At 55.3% G+C, this 26321-nt stretch overlaps 1 protein-coding gene across 2 annotated transcripts; it reads left to right on the forward strand.

Annotated features, from left to right (window-relative positions):
• SH2B2 (SH2B adaptor protein 2) lies at positions 1 to 26001 on the forward strand. 2 transcript variants are annotated; one of them, XM_058037545.1, is made up of 10 exons: positions 1 to 68; positions 1210 to 1343; positions 11204 to 12091; positions 14352 to 14453; positions 18673 to 18764; positions 20879 to 20973; positions 21145 to 21327; positions 21441 to 21634; positions 23444 to 23615; positions 24540 to 26001. In XM_058037545.1, exons 3-10 carry the CDS (start codon positions 11231 to 11233, stop codon positions 24857 to 24859), a joined length of 2019 nt encoding a protein of 672 aa, XP_057893528.1. In that variant the 5' UTR covers positions 1 to 68; positions 1210 to 1343; positions 11204 to 11230; the 3' UTR covers positions 24860 to 26001. The 2 variants fall into 2 exon arrangements, with proteins under 2 accessions (XP_057893528.1, XP_057893529.1); XM_058037546.1 differs by lacking the exon at positions 1 to 68 and adding an exon at positions 242 to 294.
• The last annotated feature ends 320 nt before the right edge of the window (positions 26002 to 26321 follow it).

The raw sequence follows: 26321 nt of genomic DNA on the forward strand, positions 1-26321 counted from the left end.
CCGGGCCGGCCGGAGCCGAGCCGAGCCGAGCCGAGCCGAGCCGCGAACCGAGCAGCGAGCGGGGCCGGGTGAGCGCATCCTCCGGTACCGACACCGGTACCGGCACCGCAGCGGCGGGCGGGGATTTAGGCGGGGATTTATTCGCGGTTCTTCCCCCCCACTCCCCCGTTCAGCAGCGGCTCCCCCGGCCGGGGGAGGCTCCCGCCCCCCGCCGCTGCGGCGCGGAGCGTTCGGGAGGGTCCCCGAGCCGCCCCCTCCCCTCGCACGGCGGGGCCGGGCCAGCCCCGCTCCCCGGTGAGCATCGGGGCGGCCCCGGGCCCGCGGGGGCGGGGGGCGGTGATGGGGCAGACCCGGCTCGGCCCGGGGGAGCGGGGCTGCAGCCTTGGCTGGGGCTCCGCCGGGGATAGGGGCTGCTCAGAGGGATGGGGGCTGCTCCCGGCCCTGGGGGCTGCTCCAGGGGAGCGGGGCTGCAGCGTTGCTTTGGGTTGCTCCGGCCCTGGGGGCTGCTCCGGGGGAGCGGGGCTGCTCCCGGCCTTGGGGACTGCTCCTGGCCCTGGGGGCAGCTCCGGGGATGGGGGCTGCAGCCTTGCTTTGGGCTCCTCTGGCCGTGGGGGCTGCCCCCAGCCCTGGGGGCTTCTCTGGGGATGGGGGCTGCCCCGTGGGAGAGGGGCTGCAGCCTTGGCTTGGGTTCACCCGGCTCTGAGGGCTGCTCCGGGGATGGGGGCTCCTCCGGCTCTAGGGATGGGGCTGCTGCCTTGGTTTGGGCTCCCCCCGGCCCTGGGGGCTGCTCTGGGGATGGGGTTTTCCCCGGGGCTGCAGCCATGGGTTGTTTTTCCCCAGGGTTTGGGGATAGCAGACCCGAAGGGGGGCACACACAGCACGCAGCCCCCCGCACGGATGCTCCCTCATTTTCAGTCGGTCTTGTGTGCCTGGCTTTGCGTGAGGGGTGCGGGGTTCCGGAGGGGGGCTCAGCCCTGCGGGGACAGCGAGGGGCGGCTGCTGCCTCCAGCCAGCCCTGCTCTGTGGGCAGCACCGCGGGAAGGCCCCGGCGAGGCTTCAGGGACTCTCTGCCCGGCCCTCCTGCTTGTTTCTGCTTTTGGTGAAGTCAGGCCCGAGCCCTGCTGGACTGTGGCCTGGGGGAGGTGTGAGATGTGCCTGGGGATATTGCTGTGGCTCCAGGCACTGACAGCCTAAACCTTTGCCTTCCAGGTCCCTTCCTCTCTCCCAGTCGCTCTGGTACTTCCTTCCAGTGTGGAAATTGATCGGTTGGAGTTATGCGTTTGACCTGCAAGAGCCACGCTGCCGGTGCTTCGGGGATCTTGTGAACTGGAACGGGAAAGGAGGTAAAACGTCCCTGTCCCCCCCTGCACCCTGCCCAAAACCCCCACAGACCCTGCTCCTGTGGCTTTGAGTGGATGAGGAGCAGCTGGGGGAGCTCAGCCTGGAGGAAAGGAGGCTCAGGGGGGAACTTCTCTCTTTCTACAACTGCCTGATAGGAAATTGTAGCCAGGTACAGCTGACTAGACAAGAGGAAATGGCCTCAAGTTATGCCAGGGGAGGTTTAGTTGGATATTAGGAAAAATCTCTGCTGAAAGGGTTGTCAGGCTGCCCAAGGCAGTGGTGTAGTCACCATCCCTGGAGGATTTAGCCGAGGTGTGGATGTGGCACTAGGGGACATGGGGGAATGGTTGGACTGGGTGATCTTGCATGTCTTTTCCAAACTAAACAATTCTATGATTACTCAGAACTGCCCTCCATGAGGATTTTTGGTTTGGTTTGCTGGGCGAGTGGAGAAGGACCATGGATTTCTGGGGATGCCTTTCTAAATAGGAATCATCCTCCTAAAGCACACAGGCTGTTCTGAACTGCTCAGCCCCCTTTCCCTGGGGGAGGGCACATTTGTACAGACAGGTGGGTGTGTGCTGCCAGGAGATCTGCTCAGATGGGATGGCAAGTGCCCTTGGACCTTCTCTCTGTGTCCTTCTGTGGTATTTCCCAGCGTCTCACCATCACTGTAACATAGAGGAGCCCAGGGCTGAGTGTTTCCTTTAAAAGGCTGCACAATCCTCTCTGCTGCAGCTTGGGGAGCACACAGGTTTGCCAGCCCTGCCTGGTGTCTCACCCAGCTCAGTGACCCTGTACCGTCGAGGAGGGTGAGTCAGCCCTGCCTGGTCAAGGCTTTGGGGTTAAAATCCCCTCGTTCCTCAGCTGGTTCAGGGCTGCAGTGGCTGCTTGCCTGCAGGGCCACCTCTTCTGGCTGATCTGAGGTCTGTCCCCTCTTCTCCTGGACTGTGACCACCCTCATGGCAGTGTGTTTATGTCCAGCCTCCTCTTGCCCTTCCTCCTTGGAGGCAGAACACGCATCTCTTCAGGATGAGGATGTTGCTGGTTGATGCCTTTCCTCTTCCTCCTCCTCTTCTTCCCAGCAGAAGCAGAGGAGCCCGATGATGGTTGCACATCTGCTGGCCCTGCTGACTCAGGCTGCCTGGGATGCCCCAGGGCAGTCCTTCCAGCCCTGAGGTTCCTGCATCATTCCCCTCCTGCCCGAGGCTGCCCTCACTTGACCTCAGCTGCTTTCACTGCCCCTGGATGCCAGTGAGGTGCTGGGATAGGGCTGGGGACTTGTCCCTGGCTCAGTGATCCCCATCCTGGTGCAGGCAGAGGGAACCTGGGTGCTCCCAGAAATTCAGTTCCAGCTGGCTCCATCATGGTGGTGAGGAGGAGACAACATGCCTAAAACTGCATCCCACAACTGATTTTTGCTAAAGGGAAAGCCAGAAGGGCTTTGGAGAATCTGCTTGCTCTTGTGCAGGGTTTGGATTTAGGATGAGCCCCACATCCATCCACACCCACAGGTGGGGGGGACAGGAGAGGACAGTGTGCATCCACCCCAGGGTCCCACTGGGCAGATGTTTGTGCCCTGCTTCACTGGCTCCTGGCAGCATTTGGACCCTGGGGCTGCAGTGGCACCCCAGAACCCTGGCAAGAGGGGTGGCAAAGGCAAACACAGCCTGTGGATCCCTCTGGTGTGGTCATGGCCATGCTGGGTACGAAGCTCTGCCTGCCCAGGAGCATCCCTGCACAGGGAAGAGAAGAAGGATATTTGAGGTTGGCTCTCCAGCCAGGGCTGGCAGCTGTAACAGGGTGTTTTGGCATCATCTGGTTGAGGAGGGGGGGGTGGTTCAAAGCCCACTGGAATTTTTATTTTGCTTAATACACCACTTAAGCAATTAGCAGTGATTGTAGCAGTCCTGGGTGAGGCGCTGGGTAGAATTGAATTTCCCCAGCTCAGATAGCATTAGGCAGCAGTTTAAGGCTGTTTGCAGGCGGGTATGAGACAGTGATGCGTGTGGGGAATTGGATCTGCAATGTAAAAAAAAAACATAATAAGAAAATTTCCTACAGAACTGTGTAACTTTATCTCATGTTTATTATGTGCAGTAATTGAAAAACAATCTTAGGGGTTTCTCTGACTTAATGGTGGGGGATCCCCAGTGATGACAGTGCTGTATCCATCAGGATTTGCTTTAGTTGAGCATCCATTCAGCTCTCTCCCCAAAAACCCCCAAAGAGCTCCTCCATGGCACAGCAATCCCCAGGGAGAGAATAATCTCTTTTAAAGAGTTTGCACTCACTTTGGGAAGTGCAGCTGGGTTGATGTTGCAGGGCTTTTTCTTTAAATCCCCAGAGTTTTGGGGTGCATCCAGGGGAGGGGGCTGAGCAGATGAACCTCCTGCTCCAGTTTGGCATTTCTGAGTGCAGGAAGGGTCTGCCCACAGGTGCCAGGTCAGTGGTTAATGTGTAACAGGTGTGCAGGACACTCTGCACCCACAGCACACCAGCCTGGAGGGGCATGGAGGGATGTGCAAATAGTTTTCTGAGGATGGGAAGGTGGGAGGAGGAGGAGGAGAAGGGTTTTGTTGTGGGCTGAGAGGCGGAAGGAAATCGAGGCTTAGCGAGGGAAATGTGAGATTGCTTGGTTGGGACAGGGCTTGTGCTGCTCCTCGGGGGAGGCTCCGCTATTGTGGTGGTTAAAAATAGACTTTGGACTGGGTGGTTTTCTGTGGGAAGCTCTCTGGCTGGAGACAGGCACGTGAGGTGGCACCTGAGTGAGGGGGAATGGACAAGAGCCTCTGACCTCCTTCACCCAAAGCTCTGGGGTTTTCATTTATTTCCTTTTTCCAATAGCTTTTCCTTTGGGGCATTGAGGGGGTGTCTCTGCTTTACTCCCAGACACAGCCTCCAAGCTCTAAGCTGCATTCATGATGCACCAAAGCTTTGCTGATCATTGTCACTGCACCCTGGGGACCCTGAGGCGTCCCCCAGGTCCCCCAACACCAGCAGGTTGGGTGGCTTGCATGATGCTCCAGCCCCATGAGTGGGCTGGCAGAGTGGCTCACTGCAAGCTGGGTGGAATTACTCAGAGAAAAGATTATCTAAGATCCAGTGGATCTTATCTATGAACTTGTCTTTATTTTCCAGCAGCTGTCAGCACAGGAAGTACGACATCCACTGCGGGGGATTTTGGAGGGGAGGGAGAGGAACAACCCTGTGGTATGGTCAGAATAGTGGGAGATGGAGAAAATCTCAGGTTTTACTGGGGGCTCTCATGGGCCCATCTGCTCATTTTCAGGAGCACTGGTTCCTGTGGGGCTGGAATCAGGATATCACACAGAGCTGTGAGGACACCCTTATGTGCAAGAGGAGGAAAGGTTCTTTTCTTGCCCATTTTCTCTTTTCAAGATGTGTCACATCAGCACCTGCAACCCAAAACCTTGTCCTGGCCACCCAGCATTACTGAGTGCTTTGGGGCATCCTTTTTGAGAGCTGGGCTGGGCAGCAGAAAAAGGCACAAGGAGCCTTTTCATCCCAGAAAAATCTTTTCTAAGCTGCAGGTGACAGGTGGACCCTGAAGTGCATCTGGGCAGGGCGTTAAAGCCTCCTCCTGCTGAGGGATTGGTTCAAGGCAGGTGGTTTGACTATAAAATTTAAGGCCAAAATGCTGTTCAATTAATATTTTAGTGGGATGGCCAGTAAATGAGAGGAACAAGGAATGTTTCCAATTCTGTCTGGTTCAGACAGGCAGTCTGATTTAAGATCACAATAGTATAAATAGTGCATGGAGTACTGAGGAGCATGGAGAGAAATCAGCTTCTCCCACGCCAGGGCTGTGGTCAGGGGTCCAGGGGGGTGTGAAAGCAAAAGGTGACTTCTGCTTTTGTCCCCTATGGTTTTCTCTTCCTCAGCTCAGCCTCTGCATGCCATTAAAGCTTTGGTGGGTCTCAAGGGCTGGGAAGGGTCCTCGAGGTGACAAAGGAAGGAGGTCACTTGGTCACAGCCTTCAGGTCTCAGCAGTGGAATGGGGGGAGATCAGCTCCTGGCATCCCTCATCCCTCACCCCAGAAAAAAGATTTTTCTGGAGTGAAAAGGCTCCTTGTGCCTTTTTCTGTGAGGGGTCCCACTGGGCAGTCCAGCTCTCAAAAAGGATGCCCCAAAGCACTCAGTAGTGCTGGGTGGCCAGGACAAGGTTTTGGGGTGCAGGTGCTGATGGGACTCATCTTCAAAAGATAAAATGGGCAAGAAATGAACCTTTCCTCCTCTTGCACATAAGGGTGTCCCCACAGCTCTGTGTGACACTGTGAAATCTGAGCCTGCCCGTTCTGCCCCACTCTCCCCTTCCCCAGGACAAGGTTTTGGGGTGGAGATGCTGATGGGACACATCTTCAAAAGAGAAAATGGACAAGAAATGAACCTTTCCTCCTCTTGGACATAAGGGTGTCCGCTTGGTGTGATATCCTGCCCTCAGTCTGAGCCTGCTCATTCTGTCCCCTTCCCCAGGACAAGGTTTTGGGGTGGAGATGCTGATAGGACACATCTTCAAAAGAGAAAACGGGCAAGAAACGACCCTCTTTGTCCCGTGTGCCCAGGGCAGGCAGTGCCTGGGCTTTGTGCAGACGGGCTCCAGGAGCTGCCCGTGTGTCGGAGCCGCTGCCAGCAGCATCCCCTGGGGGGGCCGGGGGTATCGCCTTGCTCTGCGCCCTGCTCGTGATTCGGGGATCTCCTCTGGCACGGCACGCTTAGGTCAGGCGCTTTTCTGGGGCAGCAGGTGCCTGGGTTTCCTCATGTCATTCCCGCGGGATCGCCGTGACCAGCTGGGGCTTTGAGTGGCATCGATCTTGCTGGAAACCGAGCAGGAGCGGGACAGCCGGGGCTGGGCTGGCATCTCCTTGTCCTGGAGCCAGGCTTTGCCTCCTGAGCTGCCTTTTCTTTTCCCGTTGCTGTCTGGCGGTTTCCCCGCACGGCTGGAGGTGGAGGGATGGATGGATGGATGGAGGGGCTCAGCTTGGAGGTGGAGGGATGGATGGATTCAGGTCGCTGCTCACGGCAGACCGTGCTTTTCCCCCCTCTCAGTTTCGGATCACTTTGTCCCAGCCTGGCTGTGCCGCTCTGGGAGGAAGGGAAACATCTCTTTATTAGGGTTGTTTCCTTAAATAAAGCCATCAGAGCCAGCCGTGCTGGGCAGGCTGTGCTGGCCATCCCATGACCGGCGTTGCGCATTCGGGTTATTAACACCTCATTAGATGCTGGTTCCTCCCCACGCCTCTGGTTCAGCAAATCCCAGTGGCTTTGTTGTTGCTCCCTGACTCCTGCTTCACCGAGGAGTTGTTTTTTTATGGTCTCCTGCGCTTCTGCTGACAGTTTAAATTTCATTTCTTCTTGAGGTCAGTAGCTTTGCTTCCACTTCCAGAGTATTCCATGTGTCCCCCCCCCACTCCGGAGCAGGGGATGCCTCAGCACACCTTGGTGGGAGAGGTGTCCCAAATCGCTGCCAGCAGCTGGCTCTCACCTGTCATCCCAGCCTGGGTTTCCACTTGGCAAACCCCAGAAGTTCTTTATTTTTGTCTTCTTTTCTTAAGTTTTGACTCAGTTTCCCAAATGAGAGAGGCAGCAGGCACAGCTCTGCCCTGGAGGAGTGTGCAGGTGGGTTAGGTGCTTGTCACCAGCCTGATGCCATGATTGCCACTTCATGGCTTCTTTATAACAAACCACCCCATTTTATATATTTATTTTTCTGTCCTCTTATGTCACCCAGGCCAGGGACTCAAGGACTCAAGGCTGTGGCCCCTGAGCCACTTCTGGAGTGGGCTGAGGGCACTTCCAGAGGATCTGGCTCTTTAGAAAGGTGCCTGGAGTGTGCTGCAGCCCTCAGGAAGCTGGGCTGGCAGGGGATGGCCCTTTCCAAAAAGCAATTGCAGATTTGCTGCTTATTTTCATCGTGAGCTTATTTTGGTCTCTGCTTCCACCACTCTGCCCGGGGATGCTGTCTGTGGCATGATAAGTTATTTCAAGAAGTGGGGCAGAGCTGTTGGTATGGAGGGGAGTGCAGGCATCCAGATTAAAGGTAAATCTACACAGATAATTGGGAGCCTGCTTCCTGCAGAAATCAGGTGAATCAGGGGCGGGGATGGCTCTGCAGTCCCAGGAGCTGCCCTTGAACCACCCCACAGAGTCCCAGCCTGTGCTGTTGGATCCTGGCTGTGCTCCGGGCCGGGGGGTTGGATATCCTGGATATGTGACACAGGGTTAGTAATCCCCGCCGCCGCCTCCTCAGACCTGCCAGATGTCTCTCCTCTAGGCTTCATTTTTATAAATTGGCCTTTTTAGAGTCTGTCATCCCCATGCAGATGAAAGGAAGATGCTGTGATGCCTCTGTGTGCGCGTCTCCGAGCCGGAGCCTGGCTGCCATGCCTGGATCTCCTTGAGGCTTTTTGTTTGGGGCTTTATCTTTTTTGAAGTGCCTTTTTTTTTATTCTTCCTTTTTTTTTTTTTTTTTTTTTTTTTTTGACTTAACCCCTCAGAGTCTGTTAGCTTGCCATCCCTTGGTTGCAAACAGGCAGGCCCTGAGCACCAGTCCCTCCTGGAGAGAGGGATGTGGAGCTGTGTTTTCCCCCAAATTCATGGAAACCAGCAGAGCCCCGGGGCAGATGTAAATAAACCCATCACCAAGGGGCTTTCACTTTCCCCCACAAGCCCCTTCCTGCTCTTTTCCCTTTGCACCCTTTCCCTCTCCCTTGCTCTGGCTGTGACTGCTTGGATTGGCAGCAGGAGAATCCTTTCCATCTCCCTTTTCTCCCTGAGCCCAAATACTCCTGGCCCATGGCTTGGTGCCGGGGCAGCTCCTGGGCCATGGCAGAGCTGGGGTTGTGAATTTTCAATTCAAAGGGCAGAGTCTTTAAATCCTCTGCTTGGTGATGGATGGATAATTAGGAATTTCATTTGCTGGGCGGGTAACAAACAGCTTTGCATTTTCTGCTGCTGTGCTGATGTCTCTCGGGGAAATTCAGAGGCTGCTCCTAAACTGCAGGGATGGGTTTTTTCCCAGCTGGCATGGCTCCCTGCTCAGGTCTCCGGGAAATCCCTGTGATGCTGGGGAGAGCTTTGCCAGGGATTTCTGCAGAGCTGGAGCTCTGCTGGTGTTGTGGGATGTGAAGAGCCAGTGCAGGCCCATGTGTAGCCTGTCCTCAGCACCTCCTTGGCACAGCCAGGGCACTGAGCAGCATCCCTGCCTTAACAGTGAGGAAATGCCACGTGTGTCATGTTTGTGTTGGGATTTTGTTGCCTGTGTGGGTTTCTCAGTGTTTGGGGGGGGGTGGGGTGGTTTGAGGGCCCTTTTCTGGGATGGAGGTGTTCCCAGAGAACTCATCTCCGTAGGGATGTGCTGGGGATATGGCAACCAGCTCCTGGCCACAGCTGCTGCTCTGAATCCCAGCCTTCAGGGCTCAGCCCTGCCTGGGGTCTGGAGGGTAAGGAGTGGGTTATGCCAGTCCCCAGTGCCCGCCCTGATCCGTGGCTAGTGCCGTTCATCAGAGCAGTAATTAATTACTGGCTGTGTAAGCTGTGGCGGGATCCGGCGCGTGATTTATTAGCAGGAGTAATCCCTCGCCAGCAAAAGGGCTGCTCTGTGAATGGAGAGCAGCAAAACCCAGGGAAGGGGCTGCTCTGTGAATGGAGAGCAGCAAAACCCAGGAAAGGGGCTGCTGTGTGAATGGAGAGCAGCAAAATCCAGGGAAAGGGCTGCTCTGTCAATGGAGAGCAGCAAAATCCAGGGAAAGGGCTGCTCTGTCAATGGAGAGCAGCAAAATCCAGGGAAGGGGCTGCTCTGTCAATGGAGAGCAGCAAAATCCAGGGAAGGGGCTGCTCTGTCAATGGAGAGCAGCAAAATCCAGGGAAAGGGCTGCTCTGTGAATGGAGAGCAGCAAAACCCAGGGAAGGGGCTGCTGTGTGAATGGAGGGCAGCAAAATCCAGGGAAAGGGCTGCTCTGTGAATGGAGAACAGCAAAATCCAGGGAAAGGGCTGCCCTGTGAATGGAGAACAGCAAAACCCAGGGAAAGGGCTGCTGTGTTAATGGAGAACAGCAAAATCCAGGGAAAGGGCTGCTCTGTGAATGGAGAACAGCAAAACCCAGGGAAGGGGCTGCTGTGTTAATGGAGAACAGCAAAATCCAGGGAAAGGGCTGCTCTGTGAATGGAGAGCAGCAAAATCCAGGGATAGGGCTGCTCTGTGATGGAGAACAGCAAAACCTGGGGGAACTGTCCTGCCCTTCCAGAACTGGATCCCACAGGCACCCAGTGTTTGAGCAGCTGAGATGGATTTGCCAAACTGCTGCCCTTGGAGTGGAGGAAGGAAGATGTCTGGACACAGGGACCAGATGTTTGGGGTCATGGGTTCAGCAGTGCCCCAGCCAAGGCCCACCAGCACCAGCAGCCATGAGCAGTTTTGGCACTGGGAGGTGATTTTTGAGATGCAGTCACTGCTGGGGTCCCCCAGGCAGGATCTTCGTGCTGCCCAGAGTCAGGTAGAGATTTGGGAAGTGCAATATGAGCACCAAGCTGACTGTACACAGGTCCTGCCAGTCTCACAGCCACTGGGAGAGGGACCAGTGTAGGGTTTGGGCATAGTGATGCTTCTCCCAAGGGCTCCCAGGTCTGCTCTGCAGCTCCTGTCAACTTCTGGTGTGCTCCTGGGTCTGGCTTCTGTTCCTTTTCCCCCTGCACCCCATCTGCTCATGGGCCTCTGCTGAGAACCTGTCCTGGCTTCTCTGTCAGCTGATGCTCAGCAGGGAGAGCAAAATCCCAAAATTGATGTGGCAAAGGATGAGGGCAGAAATAGAGACTGGAGAGAAAGAGAAGGACCAGCTGTGGGGTGCAGAGGGGAAGGTGCTGCCCTGGGTGGGTACTCCCATTGCTCCCTCCCCCTGTGGAGAGCTGTGCCATGGCCAGGCAGACACAGAGTGAGAGGAATCCTGCAGGCAAACACTTGGGGACTCCTTAGCGGTTTCATGAGAAATCAATAATGCTTTTGCATGGTCATAATCGTGAAATAAATACAATTTATGGCTGCTGCCAGCGCCAAGATTCTTTCCTAGTGGATGAGATGGAGAGAGAGCAACACACAGACACTTTCCCACAGCATTTTCCTTTGCACTGGAGCTGCAGATCAGCTCTGGCATCATGGCAAGGGGTGACCTCCATTTTGGGGTCAGGGTTGTTGTCCATGTCCATGCCCTTGTTTGGGGGTGCAGGGTGGGTTGTTTGTGTCCCCATTTGAGGGAAGACAGAGTGGGTTGTCCATGTCCCTGGTTGGGAGGGCAGACTGGGTTCTTGGTGTCCCTGTTTTGGGGCGACAGGATGGCTTGTCCATGTTCTTGGGAGACAGGATGGGATATCCAGGTCTCTGTTTCTGGGGGACAGGTGGAGTTGTCCGTGTCTCTGTTTTTGGGGAACAGGTTGGGTTGGACATGTCCTTGTTTTTGGGGGACAGGCTGGGTTGTCCGTGTCCCCATGTGGGAGGGCAGGCTGGGTTGTCCATGTGCCTGTTTTTGGTGGACAGTCTGTGTCCATGTCCCTGTTTTTGGAGGACAGGATGGGATGTTGTGTCCCTGTTTTTGAGGGACAGTCTGTGTCCATGTCCCTGTTTTTGGGGGCCAGTCTGTGTCCCCGTCCATGTTTTTGGGGGACAGAGTGGGTTGTCCATGTCCCTGTTTTTGGTGGACAGTCTGTGTCCATGTCCCTGTTTTTGGGGGCCAGTCTGTGTCCCCGTCCATGCTTTTGGGGGACAGAGTGGGTTGTCCATGTCCCTGTTTTTGGGGCCCAGTCTGTGTCCCCGTCCATGCCACACTCAGCCCGTGTCCTCACCCTGCAGCCCGCCGGCAGGTGGAATGGGGCAGCCATGAACGGCGATGCCCTGTGCCAGGAGCCCTCCTCCCCGCTCCCCGACTGGAGGGAGTTCTGCAAGCTGCACGCCCAGGCAGCCGCCGTGGACTTCGCCCAGAAGTTCTGCCAGTTCCTGAAGGAGAACCCCCACTACGACACCCCCGGGGCAGAGACCTCCTTCTCCCACCACTTCACCGCCAACTTCCTGGACATCTTCAGCCTGGAGGTCAGCAGGGTGTTCGTGTCTGACTCGCCCACCAAGTACAACATCGTGCCCTTCGTGGGGCTGCAGAACTGCCACGTCCCCTACGGGCGGGAGGTCACCCCCAGGAAGGAGGAGACATCCACGGAGTCTCTGGACAGCATGGACGCCCCGCTGGGCGCCAGCCGCTACCTGACCCCCGCCCAGCAGGTGCAGGCTCACAAAGTCTCCTCCTACGGGCAGTCCCGCAGCTCAGAGGACGTCTCCATCCACGCTGCTGCCAAGCCCAAGTTCAAGAAAGGTTTCTCGCTGAGGAACATGAGCCTGTGCGTGGTGGATGGCATGAAGGAGATGTGGCACCGCAAATCCTCTCCGGAGCCGGGCGCCGAGGCCGCTCTGGGCGGGCGCAGAGCCGAGAGGGAGCTGTGGCCGGCCGGGGGCAAGGAGCCTGGGGACCCTCGGGAGAAATGGACACACAAGCTGCGCCTGTCCAAGGTGCCCTCGTCCAAGGTGGAGCTGGTGGACATCCAGAGGGAGGGGACGCTGCGCTACATGGTGGCCGATGACACGAACTGTGTGGGCAGCTCGCAGTGGCAGAAGTGCCGCCTCCTGCTGCGCAAAGCGGTGAAGGTGGAAGGGGAGAGGTTCCTCCTGGAGTTTTATGTCCCTCCAAAGGTAAGCCCTGACTTGTGTCCATTGTTGTTTTTATAAGAAATTCAAGCAGCAGTTGGGCTTTGCTTTTGGGTTGTTTTTTTTTTTTTGTTTCCACTGCTGAGCTGGGCTGAAATCTAGCTCTGGTCCAGAGGGAGAGTTGGTGCTGTGTGGCTGAGGTGCAAATGGATTGGAAAATGTGCTTGAAACCCATCCAACCTGCAGGCCAAAATGAACCTTGCGCTCTTGGTGTTGGTCTGTGCCTCTCACCTTCTGACAAAATATAAAACATGAGTTTGAACTCGAATGCATCTCTCTGGAGAGCAGCTCAGCGCGGGTACGGATGGTGGGCATTGCTCTGGGCTGGACTGGGGGCTTCCTCAGCCCAGGAATGGGGTCTGGCTGGAAGGAAACCACCCCAATGTCCATGGTGCCCACTAGGGAGCCTATGGGAGAGCTGGAGAGGGACATCTAACAAAGGCATGGAGTGACGGGACAAGGGGAAGTGGCTTTAAACTGAAAGAGAGTAGGGATAGGTGGGATACTGGGGAGAAATTGTTCCCTGTGAGGGTGGGGAGGCCCTGGCACAGGGTGCCCAGAGAAGCTGTGGCTGCCCCAGCTGTGCCCAAGGCAAGGTTGGATGGGGCTTGGAGCAACCTGGGCTAGTGGAAGGTGTCCGGCCCATGGCAGGGGGTGGAAAGGGATTCCTTCCAACCCATTCTGTGGATAGAGGATCTGATGAAGCCTGGTGTGTCAGCTGCACCAAAGAGAAAATAAACTTGGGTTAAAATGGAACAACTGCTGCTCTTAAAACATTTAAGAGAGAGATCATAGAGGGATTCCTTTTTTAGTGTATCTTGATTTGCCTCTAAAAATCAATTTTGAAATTATTTTATGGCAACTTTTATGAACATTGTCTGCTCTTCTGTTATAATCACACCCCACTTTGGTTTACAGCTTTCTCCTCTCATCCCATCTTGCTTTCCATCTGGCAAATGTAAAAGTGGCACCAGTCTGGCACAGCTGGAAGAAAACTGCTTTTTGCTTCAGCAGCCCACAGCTTTGTTTTTACACAGACCCTACAAAAACCATGGCCATGTCTGTAAACCTTTAAAGGGAAGAACCCTCCTGGAGAGGAGGGGGTTGGAATGAGATGATCTTTAAGGTCCCTTCCAACCCAAACCATCCTGTGATTCTAAGACCCTTCTCTGGCTCAGGGGTGAATTATCACCTTGTTTCCTTTCCTTTCAAAGCAGCTGCTGCTTCCTTTCTGACCTTCTGCTGTGCAAACACCGAGGTGGAAAAATTCCCCAGGGATGGGCAGAGCCTTGCACGGCTGAGACGTGTCTGCAGGCAGCACTGGGGCTCTGGGGCTGGCAGAAACGAAACATCCTGCAAGGGAAAAAGCAGTTTCTGTTCTGTCTTGGATTTATTTATTTTTATTTCCCAATAAAAATGGGAACTGGGCCCGTTATTGGTAACTTGCAGCCTGAAGCTCCTTGCTGGCCTCGTCCCACCCACTGCATCCACAGCACCAGGCGCAGGTCCTGGTGACTAAATCTCATCTCTGCTTCCTGCAGCTGCAGTGCTCCAAATCCCAGAGCCCTGGAGGGGACCAGCCCTGGAGAGCAGCTCCACGAGCTCCTTTGTGGGGATTTGTTATAATTAAAACAAATATCTGGGGAATTTGTTGCTCAGCAAACACTCGGAGTGGGAGGCACCGGGTCTTGCCTCCCCACCGAGGCTCTGGCGGGTGCCAGGGGCCCTGGGGGAAATTCATTTTTCTTGATTTTAATGTAATTAAAATTCCCTGCATGGCTGAGGCTGCTGTGTTGTAGCTGCCTGGTTGAAATGCTGCTCCTGTGCTGGAGAAACGGGGCTGCTTTCTGCATGGGAAGCATCCCCCATCACATAGCACAGCTCTCTCCATCGGGAGAGGGTTGAAAATGGAGAGAAATTAAGTGGTGTTGGCAGAGCTGGCACATCAGCCTGCGCTGGAGCAAGAAGGGTGGTTTGGCATTTAAAAGCACCTCCCTGTCTTCCACTGGGCCTCCTCTTGGTTTAATTCACAGAGCTCAGAGTTATCAGGCACAGGAGGGAAATCAATGCTGTTTATTCCCCCTCTGTAATAACCACACAGGCTGAGCTGATCTTGCCTCTGAGAGCCCTGCTGCATTGTCCCCAGGGACAGTTTGATTCAATTGAGTGACTTTTTTTTTTTTTTTTTTTTTTAATTCATTGATTTCATTTATTTTCTTTGCTATTTTTTTTTTCCTTTTCTCAGGCTTCCAAACCCAAGGTGAGCATCCCGCTGTCGGCCATCATTGAGGTGCGCACCACCATGCCCCTGGAGATGCCTGACAAAGACAACACCTTTGTCCTAAAGGTGAGAGCAGGGTGTGGATCCCTACAGGAACCCCCTCTGCACCTGCACCCTGCAGTGCAGGAGGCTCAGACCCCAAAGGGATTGTTGCCTTGGCTTTCAGAGCTGGGATGCCAACAGCACAAATGCTCCCCGGAGGATTCCTGACTGTTTCAGCTGACACCAGGGTGTTTTGGGATCAAGTTTGGCTTTCACCGATGGGGTTTGGCTTCTCTGTGTCACCAGGAGATGGGTTAAATCAGTGATCTGAGACAACCTGCAAGGGAAAATGCTCCTTGCTGCTGCTGCCTGTGGTTTTGTGGCTGCTGCTGTCCCACATCGGTGACATATGGTGGCTGTTTCATTGACACACTGTGATGGCCCTTAGTGCTGTGGTCTGGTTGATGAGGTGGCAGCTGGTCAAAGGTTGGACTTGATGGTTTTGGAAGTCTTTTCCAGCCTTAGTGATTTTATGGGAACAGCTCTGTGGGACCAGTGAGACCCTGGGGATCAACCACACATGAGTCTGGGGGCATGAACAGAGTGAAAGTCTCTTTCTTCAGAATTTTCCATGCAAATCATGCAAATAATTAGCTCAATGCTGTCTCCTGCTCTGCTGGAAGACAACAGCCTGTCATGGCAGATCAGGGCTGAATTTTGCAGGGTCTTGGACACCATGACAGTGATGGACCACTAGATTTTGAGCATTTCTTTGTTCTACCTCTTCTAAACCCCTCTCTTCCTGATGCTTCTCCCCCAGAGTGTGTGGCAATGCAGAACAGAGAGGCCAGGCTGAATGAACCTACTTGAAAGCTTAGAAAACTGTGAAAAGAAAAGGGGGAAAATTGAGCCTGGCTTTGTGAAAGCTCCCAAGCCTTGAAATCCACCTGGCCCAAGCACACATTCCCAGGAGAAATTTCTTTCCATCAAATCCAGCTCCTTGTCAAGGTCACACAATTTCTCCTGGCACCTTCCCTTTCCCCAAGGGCTTCTTGCTGTTCAGCCTCAGCAATGGTCAGTGCCCACCATGGGCACAGGGGCTCATTCAGCTGTTGTTTTCTGTGCCTCAAAGGCCAGCCTCAAGTGTCTCCTATTCTCCACACTGACCAGCCCAAGCTCCTCCCTGCTTTCCCTGCAGGCTCTGGAGATGGAACTCCCCAAAGTGTACATGAGGCTGTGGCCCAGAGCAGATGGGAAGGATTGCTTCTCCTTTCTTCTTCCTCTCTGTCCAGCCCAAGCTGATGCAGTGCTTTCCTCACGCCATGATGATGATGATGTTGACTCACAGGCAGCCTGTGGGCTGGTGTAACTCTGGGGTGGTTTCTGCAGAACTGCTCCCAAGCCGTGCTTCCCCACTGGGATCACTCTGAGCCCAGGGCTCACCCTGTCCTTGAGCTCAAGGCTGGTTTCAGCTTCTTCTTCCACTTCAGCTTTGACAAGACCCTTTGAATTCTTGCCTGGTCCTCCAACACATTTTCAGTGTGATGTCATCCATGAATTGATCAGATATCCTCACATTCTTTTGTGCTCATCACTGAGGAGCACACACAGAGAGCCTTTGCTGGGAAAAGGAGAACATCCCTCAGCTTTGACCACTGGCCATTGACAACCCATCAGCCATTGATTTCTGCTCTTGGAATGTGGCTCATCACGTTCTTGTCATGTTTTCTAGATCTCCTTACAAGCCCCACCTCAAATGTGTCAAATGTGTCACATCAGTGTCCAAAGCTTGATGTCCTCATCCTGGTTCAACACCCAGGAGGTGCCACTGCTTCTCCCTATCCCTGGAGTGTCACGAGCATGAGCAGATGGGCTTGGTCATGACAGATCCCTTCTAGGAGGTTTCAGCTCTGGGATGCCTCCTGGGTGCCTGTGAGGGTTGGTTTCTCTGGCTCCTGGAGGGAAATTCTGTGCTTGCCCTCTTCCCATCTTCTGAAGCCAGACATGGTCTCCCCTCTCCCACTGCTAACAGCTTGGTGACTGCTCCAGCCATTCCTTTAATGCACTTCTGGAATGCTCCAAACCCTGCCAGCTGGAAAATACCTGCTCTACCAGGTACCTCCTGCTCCTGCCTGTCCTGGCTCTCACCCTGCCCGGGGGAATTGATCACAATTGATCCTTTGAGTGAGCAGAGCCAGCAAGCACAGCATGGAGCCCCCCAGCCAGGCTTTGCTCTCCCCTCCCAGCTGCTGGCACAGGATGCTGCTCCCCTTTTCTCACATCCATTATTATTTGTGATTCATTTTCTGCCTGGCTCCTTGCTGGGACATCTTTTTCCTCTCCCATTCCCCCTTTGCTGGCTGGATTTGCAGAGGGGGTGAAGCACCCTGAGTTTAGCAGGTTAGGTGGGCAAGCTGGGTGCTGTGGTTTCCCTTTCTGTGTGATGTGCTGTGTTTCCCTTTCTGTGCCCAGTCTCAACCTTCACACACAACACACAGGTTATGATGGGTGGAAAAGCCCCTGCCTCATTTAGGGATGTTACTATGGCTGGAAAAGCCCCTGCCTTACTTGGGGAGGCCACACTGAAATAGTTCCTGCCAGATTGCCTAAAAATGAGCAGCCAGTGTGTCCCCAGAGCCCGTCAGACACCCAGCACATGCAGTTTTTTCCATTGCACAAGCAGGTGCTTGCAAAATACCCAAGCCCTGCACGTGCTTTGCTTGCTGTCATGCTCTGCATGAGTGAGCAGCCCCATCTCCCACGTCAGCTTCATGCCTTGCCCTCAAAAAGCCTGAGAAGATCCTTTCTTGAGTTAAACAAACTGGGGAGGGGGATCTTTGCTATTCCCCTCCACCTCTGCTGGGGTCCAGGTCACTGCTCAGCCCCAACCAGGGCTCTGCTCCCTGCCCTCCCTGCTTATTTTCAGCATGGTGATTCAGTTGTTTGTGATTAATTGAATTTGCTTGGAGGTTGTGTCAGCTGGCAGTGTGACACTCTCCCAGAGTCAGGGCTGCTCTGCCACCTCAGAACATGATGTTTAAGGCTCCATGAGGGATGCAGGGAAAGCTGCCAGAGGCACAGAGCATCCCATGGCATCTGAGTCCACTGATGTGGAGCTTCTGGTTCTGCCCAGCCCCAGAATGGCACAGCTCCTTTGGGCTGGACAGTTTGGAGGCTCTTTTGTGTCCTAATTTTTATTTATTATTTTTTTCCCTGTGAAAGTGGGTTTCTTTCCCACTCTGTTGCAATCAGAAGCCTCATGAACCAGCAGGCAGAAGAGATAATGGAGGAGAGGTTTAAAACTCCTGGGTCTGGCAGGGTTTTGGGGCAGAGAGCAGTGTGGCTCCTCCTACAGCTGTGCAGAGCTAGTTCTGGGGGGACACAGAGGTGCCCCAGGAGTGAGGGATGCTGTCTGTGCTTGGGCACAGTGCCATGTACCCAGTGCTGCCAGCCAGGTGTGTTTTTTCCGTGGAGGCTGTAAAAACCTTGTAAAAAACTTGTATTTGCTGATAGTGATGCAGTGGGGTTTTCCTCTGAGTGCTAGACTTGGTCAGGGCTCATCTTGGATGCATCTTTATGAGTCACCCCTCAGCACTCCTATCCTGGGCTGGGGTGGGACACTGATCCTCTGGGGTCACCCCTGTGCTGGGCTGGGGTGGGACACTCATCCTCTGGGGTCACCCTGTGCTGGGATGGAGTGGGACACTGATCCCCTGGGTCACCCTGTGCTGGGATGGGGTGGGACAGTGATCCTCTGGGGTCACCCTGTGCTGGGATGGGGTGGGACACTGATCCTCTGGGTCACCCTGTGCTGGGCTGGGACACTGATCCTCTGGGTCACCCCTGTGCTGGGATGGGGTGGGACACTGATCCTCTGGGTCACCCCTGTGCTGGGATGGGGTGGGACACTGATCCTCTGGGTCACCCCTGTGCTGAGATGGGCTGGGACACTGATCCCCTGGGTCACCCTGTGCTGGGATGGGGTGGGACACTGATCCCCTGGGTCACCCCTTGTCACCCCTGTGCTGGGCTGGGGTGGGACACTGATCCCCTGGGGTCACCCTGTGCTGGGCTGGGGTGGGACACTGATCCTCTGGGTCACCCCTCAGCACTTCTATGCTGGGATGAGGTGGGACACTGGGTCACCCCTTGTCACCCCTATGCTGGGGTAGGGTGGGACACCAATCCTCTCCTGCTGAGCTGAGGGGCTGTTCATGGGTCTGGCTGGGCTCTGGGCTGTGTTTTCCCTCGGGATGGGGGGCAGCAGCCTGGCACAGCTGACTCCATCCCACCTGGCCTGCAGGTGGAGAATGGGGCCGAGTACATCCTGGAGACCATCGACTCCCTGCAGAAGCACTCGTGGGTGGCTGACATCCAGGACTGCATCGACCCTGGGTAAGGATTGCTGGGGAGGGGCTCTGTGGGGCTGGGCTCTGCTGCCTGAGCATGGGCTGTTACCCAGATGCAATTTTTGCTGCTTGGCTTGTCACAGGAAGTGCCCAGCAGAGGTCTGGAGGCAGAGTTAGCAGCCTGTGTTTGCCAGGGATGCACTGGCCACTTGTTCACCCTTCTCTGCCCCACGTCCCCTCAGCCTGGCACAGGCAGGTGACCTGGAAACCCAGCCTCAAAGCAGGAAGCTCCTGACACCCACCTTCTGAAGCTTTTATACCATATTTGAGCCATTTCCATGTTTTTTTCCACCTTAGCATCCATGATATATTTAAGATTTTGCTGGTTGAATTGATTTATTTGTATTTCTATCACAGTGGCATCAGTGTTGTCATTAAAGTCATAACTCAGCCAAAACTTCTCATCTGCTGTTTCACCAGCGCTTGCAGCAAGTTGTGTCAGGGACTGGTGCTGCTGGCTCAGACAGGCCCAGCCTTGGGGAAACTGTGGCACTGCCTTTCTTGGCACAGTTTTGGAACAACCAAAGCTTGTAGTAGTGAAAACATCAGCCAAATGTGGAACAGAGGCTTGGAGAGGCTCCTGCTCCCTCCAGGCTGCCTTTGCCCCCTCCTGCTAGAGGGAAGCATTTGGTCACCATGGAGGATGCATCTCACAGGAGGATACATTGGTGCACTCCAGATCTTTGCTCCTTTTGCTGTTTCCTGAAATCTATAATTCATTGGCATGGATTGCCCAGAGCAGCTGAGGCTGCCCCATCCCTGGCAGTGTCCAAGGCCAGGTTGGACAGGTCTTGGAGCAACCTGGGCTAGTGGAAGGTGTCCCTGCCCATGGCAAGGGGATGGAACGAAATGAACTTTAAATTCCCTTCCACCCCAAACCATTCTGTGATTCTATTACTCTAAAAGCACTGCTGAGGCTGGGCTGCTGATGTGAGGCTGGAAAAAGGCCTTTTTTCCCTCACTCCATGTTTCAGTGCTGGTTTTCCAGCTGGAGCTGAGCACCACGGCCGTGCTGCCCTCGAGCCACCGCAGGAGCCGCTCATGTCCCCGTGCCAGCCCCTGGCTCTGCCCCTGGCTCTGGCCCTGTCTGTGCCCCTGGCAGCCTCCCAGCCCTCTCTGTTTGCTTAGCACCCAGCACCAGCCCGCTCTGGCCCCCGGACGTGACTGTAAAGCAAATAATAATGAACTGCAGAGCAAATAATAACGAGCTGTTTAATACACCGCCACACACGCCGGGCGCCAAGAGCGAATTCTCAATCAGCTCCCGATGCTCCTGCCAAGGGCTGCGTGCTGGAGCTGCCTCCTGAGCGCCCAGCCACTGCTTTTCTGCAGAGCTCTGTTGGTTTTGGTTTCCTTCCTCCCTTCTTGTTTTTAACTGGCTGCAGCTGAATGACTCCCAATGGCTGATTCACTCGCTGGCCACTAAATAATTCAGCAGCTTCCCCTGCTGCCTGTGCCCACGTGGCCCTGCGTGTGAAGCAAGAGCTGCTGAGTGCTGTGGGCAGCTCTGGACTCTTGCTGGTGGCTGGGATAAAAATAGGATGTGGAGCAAGTCGGATGCTTGTGCAAGAAGGGTGCTGAAGTGCACGGGGAGGGCTGGCAACAGGGATGTTCTGAGTGGCTCCCTGGCTCTATTCCCGCTTGCTGTCTTGCTCCAGGCCTCCTGACTTAGTGGTTTATGTCTTTTAGGGATGGAATTCCTGTGGGTGGGTAATTCCCTTCGCAGAGGGTGAAAGTGAAAGCGCCCTCGGGTGGGAAGGTGTGTGGGTGCAAAGCACTGAGAGTCAAGGTAACAGCTTTCCTTCCAAACCCACAAAATCCTGCAGCAAATCCTGCAGCTGGAACCGACCAGCATGACCAACAGTGTGGGCTCTCAAGGGTTTTATCCTTCCCACGTTGGTTTCTCACCCCCAAAAAGTCATGTTTGGTGGTTGCTCTGCTTCTCAGTGCTCTTGGTGCAGTGGCAACCCCTTGGGAGGAATTCGGGGGCAATAGGATGTGCTCTTGGATCACACTGGAATTTTGTTTGGCCAAATCCCCATTCCATGCCAGTGAGTGGAGGTGCCACATGTGTGTGTCTCTGTCTGTGCTCTCCTCCAGGGACAGTGGGGACGACATTGAGCTGGTGTCCTGTGCACAGGGACCCTGTCTGCCAGGCAGGACAACCTCATCCAGCTGCGAGTTCCTGAATGATGGTAAGGAACTACATCTGGGAAGGTCTGGGACTCCCTCAGAGCCATAACCTAGCCCTCAGGTGTCTCTAAGATCCAGGAGAATCCAGCACAGTTGCCTGCAGAGCAGGACAGCCCCCAGCTTTGCACAGTGATGCTGAGCCATGCACTCATCCCATGCAATTTCCCTTCCAGAGGCACCCAGGCCACCAGACAGGTGTGCCCTGCCCAGCTCTCACAACGCTGCCATGGCCACCTCTGTCCCTGTGCCCCCTGGCCGGGGCAGGGACTCCCTGGGGGAGCTCCTCACCCACGTCCCACTGGAAAACTTCCTGCAGACGCTGGAATCCTCCCCCACTGCTGGTGGGCACCTCACAGGTACTGGGATGCAGGATGCAGCACCCATCTCACCCTGGAGGGTGCACAGAGGGAGAGGAGATGGGGGGGTGATGTTCAGGCGCTCCCTAAAAACCTGCTGTCCCTGTGGGCAGGGGAGGACAGCGAGGCCGAGGCTGAGATCAACCTGTCTGACTTCCCCTGGTTCCACGGGACCCTGTCCCGGATCAAGGCAGCCCAGCTGGTGCTGTTTGGGGGCGCCCGCAGCCACGGCCTGTTCGTCATCCGGCAGAGCGAGACACGGCCCGGGGAGTACGTGCTGACCTTCAACTTCCAGGGCAAAGCCAAGGTGGGTGTCCTCTGCTCCTCCCTGTCCTCTGCTCCTCCCTGTCCTCTGCTCCTCCCTCTCTTCTGTTTCTCCCTGTGCTCTGCTTCTCCGTGAATGTCGGTGTAGGAGCGATGGGGATAGGACAGTTGGGACGGACGGAGAGCAGAGATGTCTGAAGCCAGGGCTTGTAACTTGGGGTTTATTGCAAAGGGCCTGGGTGCAGGGGCCTGCTGGGAGCTGCCAGCTGCAGCTTGGAGCAGGCTTGAGAGAAGAGAGGGGGAGAGAGGATGAGAGGGTAAGAGAGTAAAAGGCAAGAGAGCAAAGTTCCCGTTACAATACCATAAATCTTCTTCTGTGTTGAATATTCTAATTCTCACTAACCAATCTAGTACAAGACACAAATCCTATAGCATTTCCATACAGCCTATAAGTATCATTACATGACCATACTGTGTTACATTTTAAACTCTAAAAACTCCTCTTTGGGCCCCTTCTGCCAAGCTGGCAGGGTCTGCTCTGACCCTTGGGCCTGTCTGCAAGCAGAGGTTGTTGTTCCATCAAAAGGGGATTACCTTCAGCTGGCCACACCATTGTTTTCCAGTTGTTCAGTAACTGAGGTATCTCAAAGCTTGCTTTCATTTCAATCTCCCTTATCGTTTCTATATTCTCAAAATCTTTTGCCAGTCAATCATATTTATAAGGCTTTCCTGTTTCATCTTCCCCAACATGTTAGTGCCAGCCTTGCCCAGCACCTCAGGCTCCTTCTTGCTCTGTGGGTGACCCCAAATGCAGCAGCTCTGCAGGGAGCTGCACCCCTCCCTCAGGGGCACCTGCCCTTGTGCCCCAAGACCCCTCTGCATCCTGCCCAGCCCCTTCTACACTTTCCCAACTGGATCAATGCCTGTCATGTGAGCATATGGATAAATACACATGGGGGCTCAGTGTAGCCTGGCAATCTTCCCCTGCCCTCTTCTTGTCTGTTCCATGCCCTGAAGTACCCAGATGCACTATGAAAAGAAAACCACAAGCAGTTTTTTGCTGGGTCCCTTTTCTAGCAGAGATTGCCTGTTCTTGTCACCTTGCAAGAAGTAGTTCAGGTGGGCTAGAGGCTTCTCCAGGCTGTCTGTGACCCCCAGAATCAGAGCTTCAGCTGCTCCTGGTTATACCCAGACACCTTTCTGTGTGTGTTTCTTTGTGGTGTTCATCCAGGAGGGGTCAAACTGCTCCTGGGGCTTTAGTGAGGTAAAAGTGAGGTACACTGGGTGTAAAAGTGAGGTTTTACAGGAAACACCCTGCAGCAGGGTAAACACAACAATCTGTGATGCTGGTCACAGGGGTTTTCAGGTGAGGGAAGAGACAAGAATGTTGACTCCATGTTCAGAAGGCTTGATTGATTATTTTATTATATATATATATATATATTACATTAAAACTATACAAAAAAGAATAGAAGGAAAAGTTTCATCTCAGGAGGCTAGCTAAGCTAAGAATAGAAAGGAAAGGAATCATAACAAAGGTCTGTGTCTCAGACAGAGAGAGAGAGAGCTGGCTCTGCCGTGAGTGGTCACTAATTCCAAACATCCACATGAGACCAATCACAGATCCACCTGTTCCATCCCACAGCAGCAGATAACCATTGTTTATGTTTTGTTTCTGAGGCCTCTCAGCTTCTCAGAAGGAAAAATCCTAAGAAAGGATTTTTTAATAAAAAGATGTCTGCGCCAACAATCCTGTTAGGAGCACGCCTCCCTTGGCTGATGGAGGTGCAGATTGCAAGGGTGAGTGTCACCCTCAGACCCCCATCTCACCCCGTGCCCCCTGCCCTTGCAGCACCTGCGGCTGTCGCTGAACGAGAGCGGGCAGTGCCACGTTCAGCACCTCTGGTTCCAGACCATCTTTGACATGCTGCGCCACTTCCACACGCACCCCATCCCGCTGGAGTCAGGCGGCGCCGCCGACATCACCCTGCGCAGCTACGTCGTGGCACAGAGCCCGCAGCCAGGTGGGTGCCAGGCCGCTGGGGGCTGGGGTGTTGTCCCTAAAAAAGAGACAGGCCCATGGGATTCCCTCCCTAAAGCAGCGCCCTGCTGATGTGTGTGGCTCCGGAGGTGTGCCAGGGTGGGTGTCACCCAGTGAAGGTGGGCATTGAGGGCAGGCAGCAGCAGGGATGTGTTGGTGTGACCCCTGTGCCAGTGTGGGTGCCAGTGCACCCTGTGACCCCTGGCTGTGGGTGACACTGAGTGCCCTGTGACCCCTGTCCCTTGGCTGTGGGTGACACTGAGTGCTCTGGGATCCCTGGCTGTGGGTGCCAGTGCACCCTGTGACCCCTGGCTGTGGGTGACACTGAGTGCCCTGTGACCCCTGGCCATGGGTGAGAGTGCCCTGTGATTCCTGGCTGTGGGTGACAGTGCCCTGGCTCTAGCTATGGGTGTCAGTGCCCTGTGACCCCTGGCTGTGGGTGTCAGTGCCCTGTGACCCCTGGCTGTGGGTGTCAGTGCCCTGTGACCCCTAGCCGTGGGTGTCAGTGCCCTGTGACCCCTGGCTGTGGGTGTCAGTGCCCTGTGACCCCTGGCTGTGGGTGACACTGAGTGCCCTGTGACCCCTGTCCCTGGCTGTGGGTGTCAGTGCCCGGTGACCCCTGGCCGTGGGTGACAGTGCCCTGTGATCCCTATGGGTGACAGTGCCCCGTGATCCCTATGGGTGACAGTGCCCTGTGATCCCTATGGGTGACAGTGCCCTGGCTCGGGCAGGGCAGGAGCAGAGATGCCTGCAGGCTCGGAGCATCCTGCTGTGCTGGGAGAGAGCAGGAAGCAGGGTTGGACAAGAGCAGGGTCAGGGATGGAGAGGGGGTGCGGGAAGGTACCAGAGGGAGGGCGCCGAGCCCGCAGGCAGCACAGAAGGAGTCAAGCCCGTGTTTCCCTTGCAGACACCGGTCCCCCGCCGTCCCTGGTGTCGCAGCCGCCGGGCTGCCGGGTCGAGCTGCCACCTCCACACTACTTCTGCAGCACAGCCCCCCCGGGCCCGCCGGTGCCGCCGCCCGCCGAGGGAGGGGTGCCCGTGGGTGCCCCCGCCGTCCCGGCCCCCGCGCCCTACCACCGCCTGGAGGGTGCCCTGGGCCCCCGCAGCCGCAGCGACAGCGCCGAGCGCCGGCCGGAGCCCTCTGCCGCCGGTGCCGAGGACTACCACGAGGCTGACAGCGCCCGGAGCCGCACCCGGGCCGTGGAAAACCAGTACTCCTTCTACTGAGCCCCCCGGGCATGGGGGACAGCGGGGCAGCTGTGCCCCTCACCTGCACCGGCCTCGCCACCTCCTCCTGCCACCACCAGCCACCCAGCCGGGATGGGACGTGCTCCTCGGTCCCTGCTGCTTGTGGGAGCTGTGCCAGGGCTGGGCAATGCCCTGTGCCAGGGCTGGGCAATGTCCCTGCTGGACCTGGTGCCAGCCCCGTGGCTGGGGCAGTGCTGGCAGTGTGGGAGGCTGAAATTCAGAGTCAGTGCCATTTTGTAGCTTGCAGCCTCTTCTCCTTCCCTCCGGACCAAGAGCTTTCTTTGCCAGGGCTGAGCTGGGCTCCCTGCAGCTCCTCCTGGCTGTGCCCATTGTGGGATGGCACCCGAAGCTGTGCCAGGCTCCATCTTCCAGCCAAGGCACCTTGGCATGTCCCCTCTGGGGTGAGAGCCCAGCATGGCCAACATCCTTGTGGCACCATCATCCTGCAAACCAGCTGCCAAGGGACTGGCATGTTGGGGTGAGCATGGAAATGTGTCAGATGTCCATGCAGGAACTCTTCTCACACACATGGAGCACTGAGAGGGCCTGAGGGTTTATCTGCGCTGGCTTTTGGGCTCCCTCTGGGGCACGTGTTTCCTACCCTCTGACAGAAGAAGGTTTTTACCCAAAGCTTAATGAATTGCATTCAAGGAAGGGTTGTCCTGCTGTCCTGCCTTTTCTGTCCCTTTGTTTCCTTTCTCTCCTTGCTGTACTGACAGAGAATCCCTGGATAACCCTTTCATCCTCCCTTTCTTCCTTGATTTTTCAAAACCTAAGCTCTCCACAAGGGCATCAGCCTTTTGCCTGCTCTCTGCCACAGCTGGGCAATATTTTCCATTGCTCAAGGCAAACCTTGGAAAACATGACACCACCTCCTCTTTACATCAGTTTTTGGTCATTTGGGATGTCTCAGGGGATCAGGCAGAGAGCAGGGGCTGTGTCCAGAGCTGAGGGACAGCTTTGCTTTGCAGGTAAAAGCAGGTATTCCTGCCTGGCTGGGCTCCCAGGAATAAAAACACTACATTGATTCTTTTCCAACAGGCCGGGGAAGCCCTGAGGATGGTTTTACAGGCCAGGTTTGTGCCTCAGGGGGGGTGGGAGACCCTCCAGAAGGGCAGCTTTGCTTGCAGACAAAGTGTTTGCACATCCCCCTTGGTTTGGCTGACACAGGTTGTGTTACCCAGCACCAGGACTCCTGCTTCTCTTGTGACAGTGACAGGAGTGACAGTGCTCACAGGACCTGAGCCAGGTGGCTTTGGAGTGTCTGGACAGGTCTCCAGGTAGAGCAGACCCTACTAGCTGCTAGAAGTTACCACTTAGTTCAAAGAGGTACAAGCCAAACCACAACCTAAAAAAAAAACCAAACTTTGGATTTGCCTGGAATTGGGTTTGGCCAAATTTTTATTTATTAGGTGCCTTCTTTCCTGAGCTAGCAAAGCAT

This window comes from Melospiza georgiana, chromosome 19, assembly GCF_028018845.1.
Source record: "Melospiza georgiana isolate bMelGeo1 chromosome 19, bMelGeo1.pri, whole genome shotgun sequence".
NCBI classification, from domain to species: Eukaryota; Metazoa; Chordata; class Aves; order Passeriformes; family Passerellidae; genus Melospiza; species Melospiza georgiana.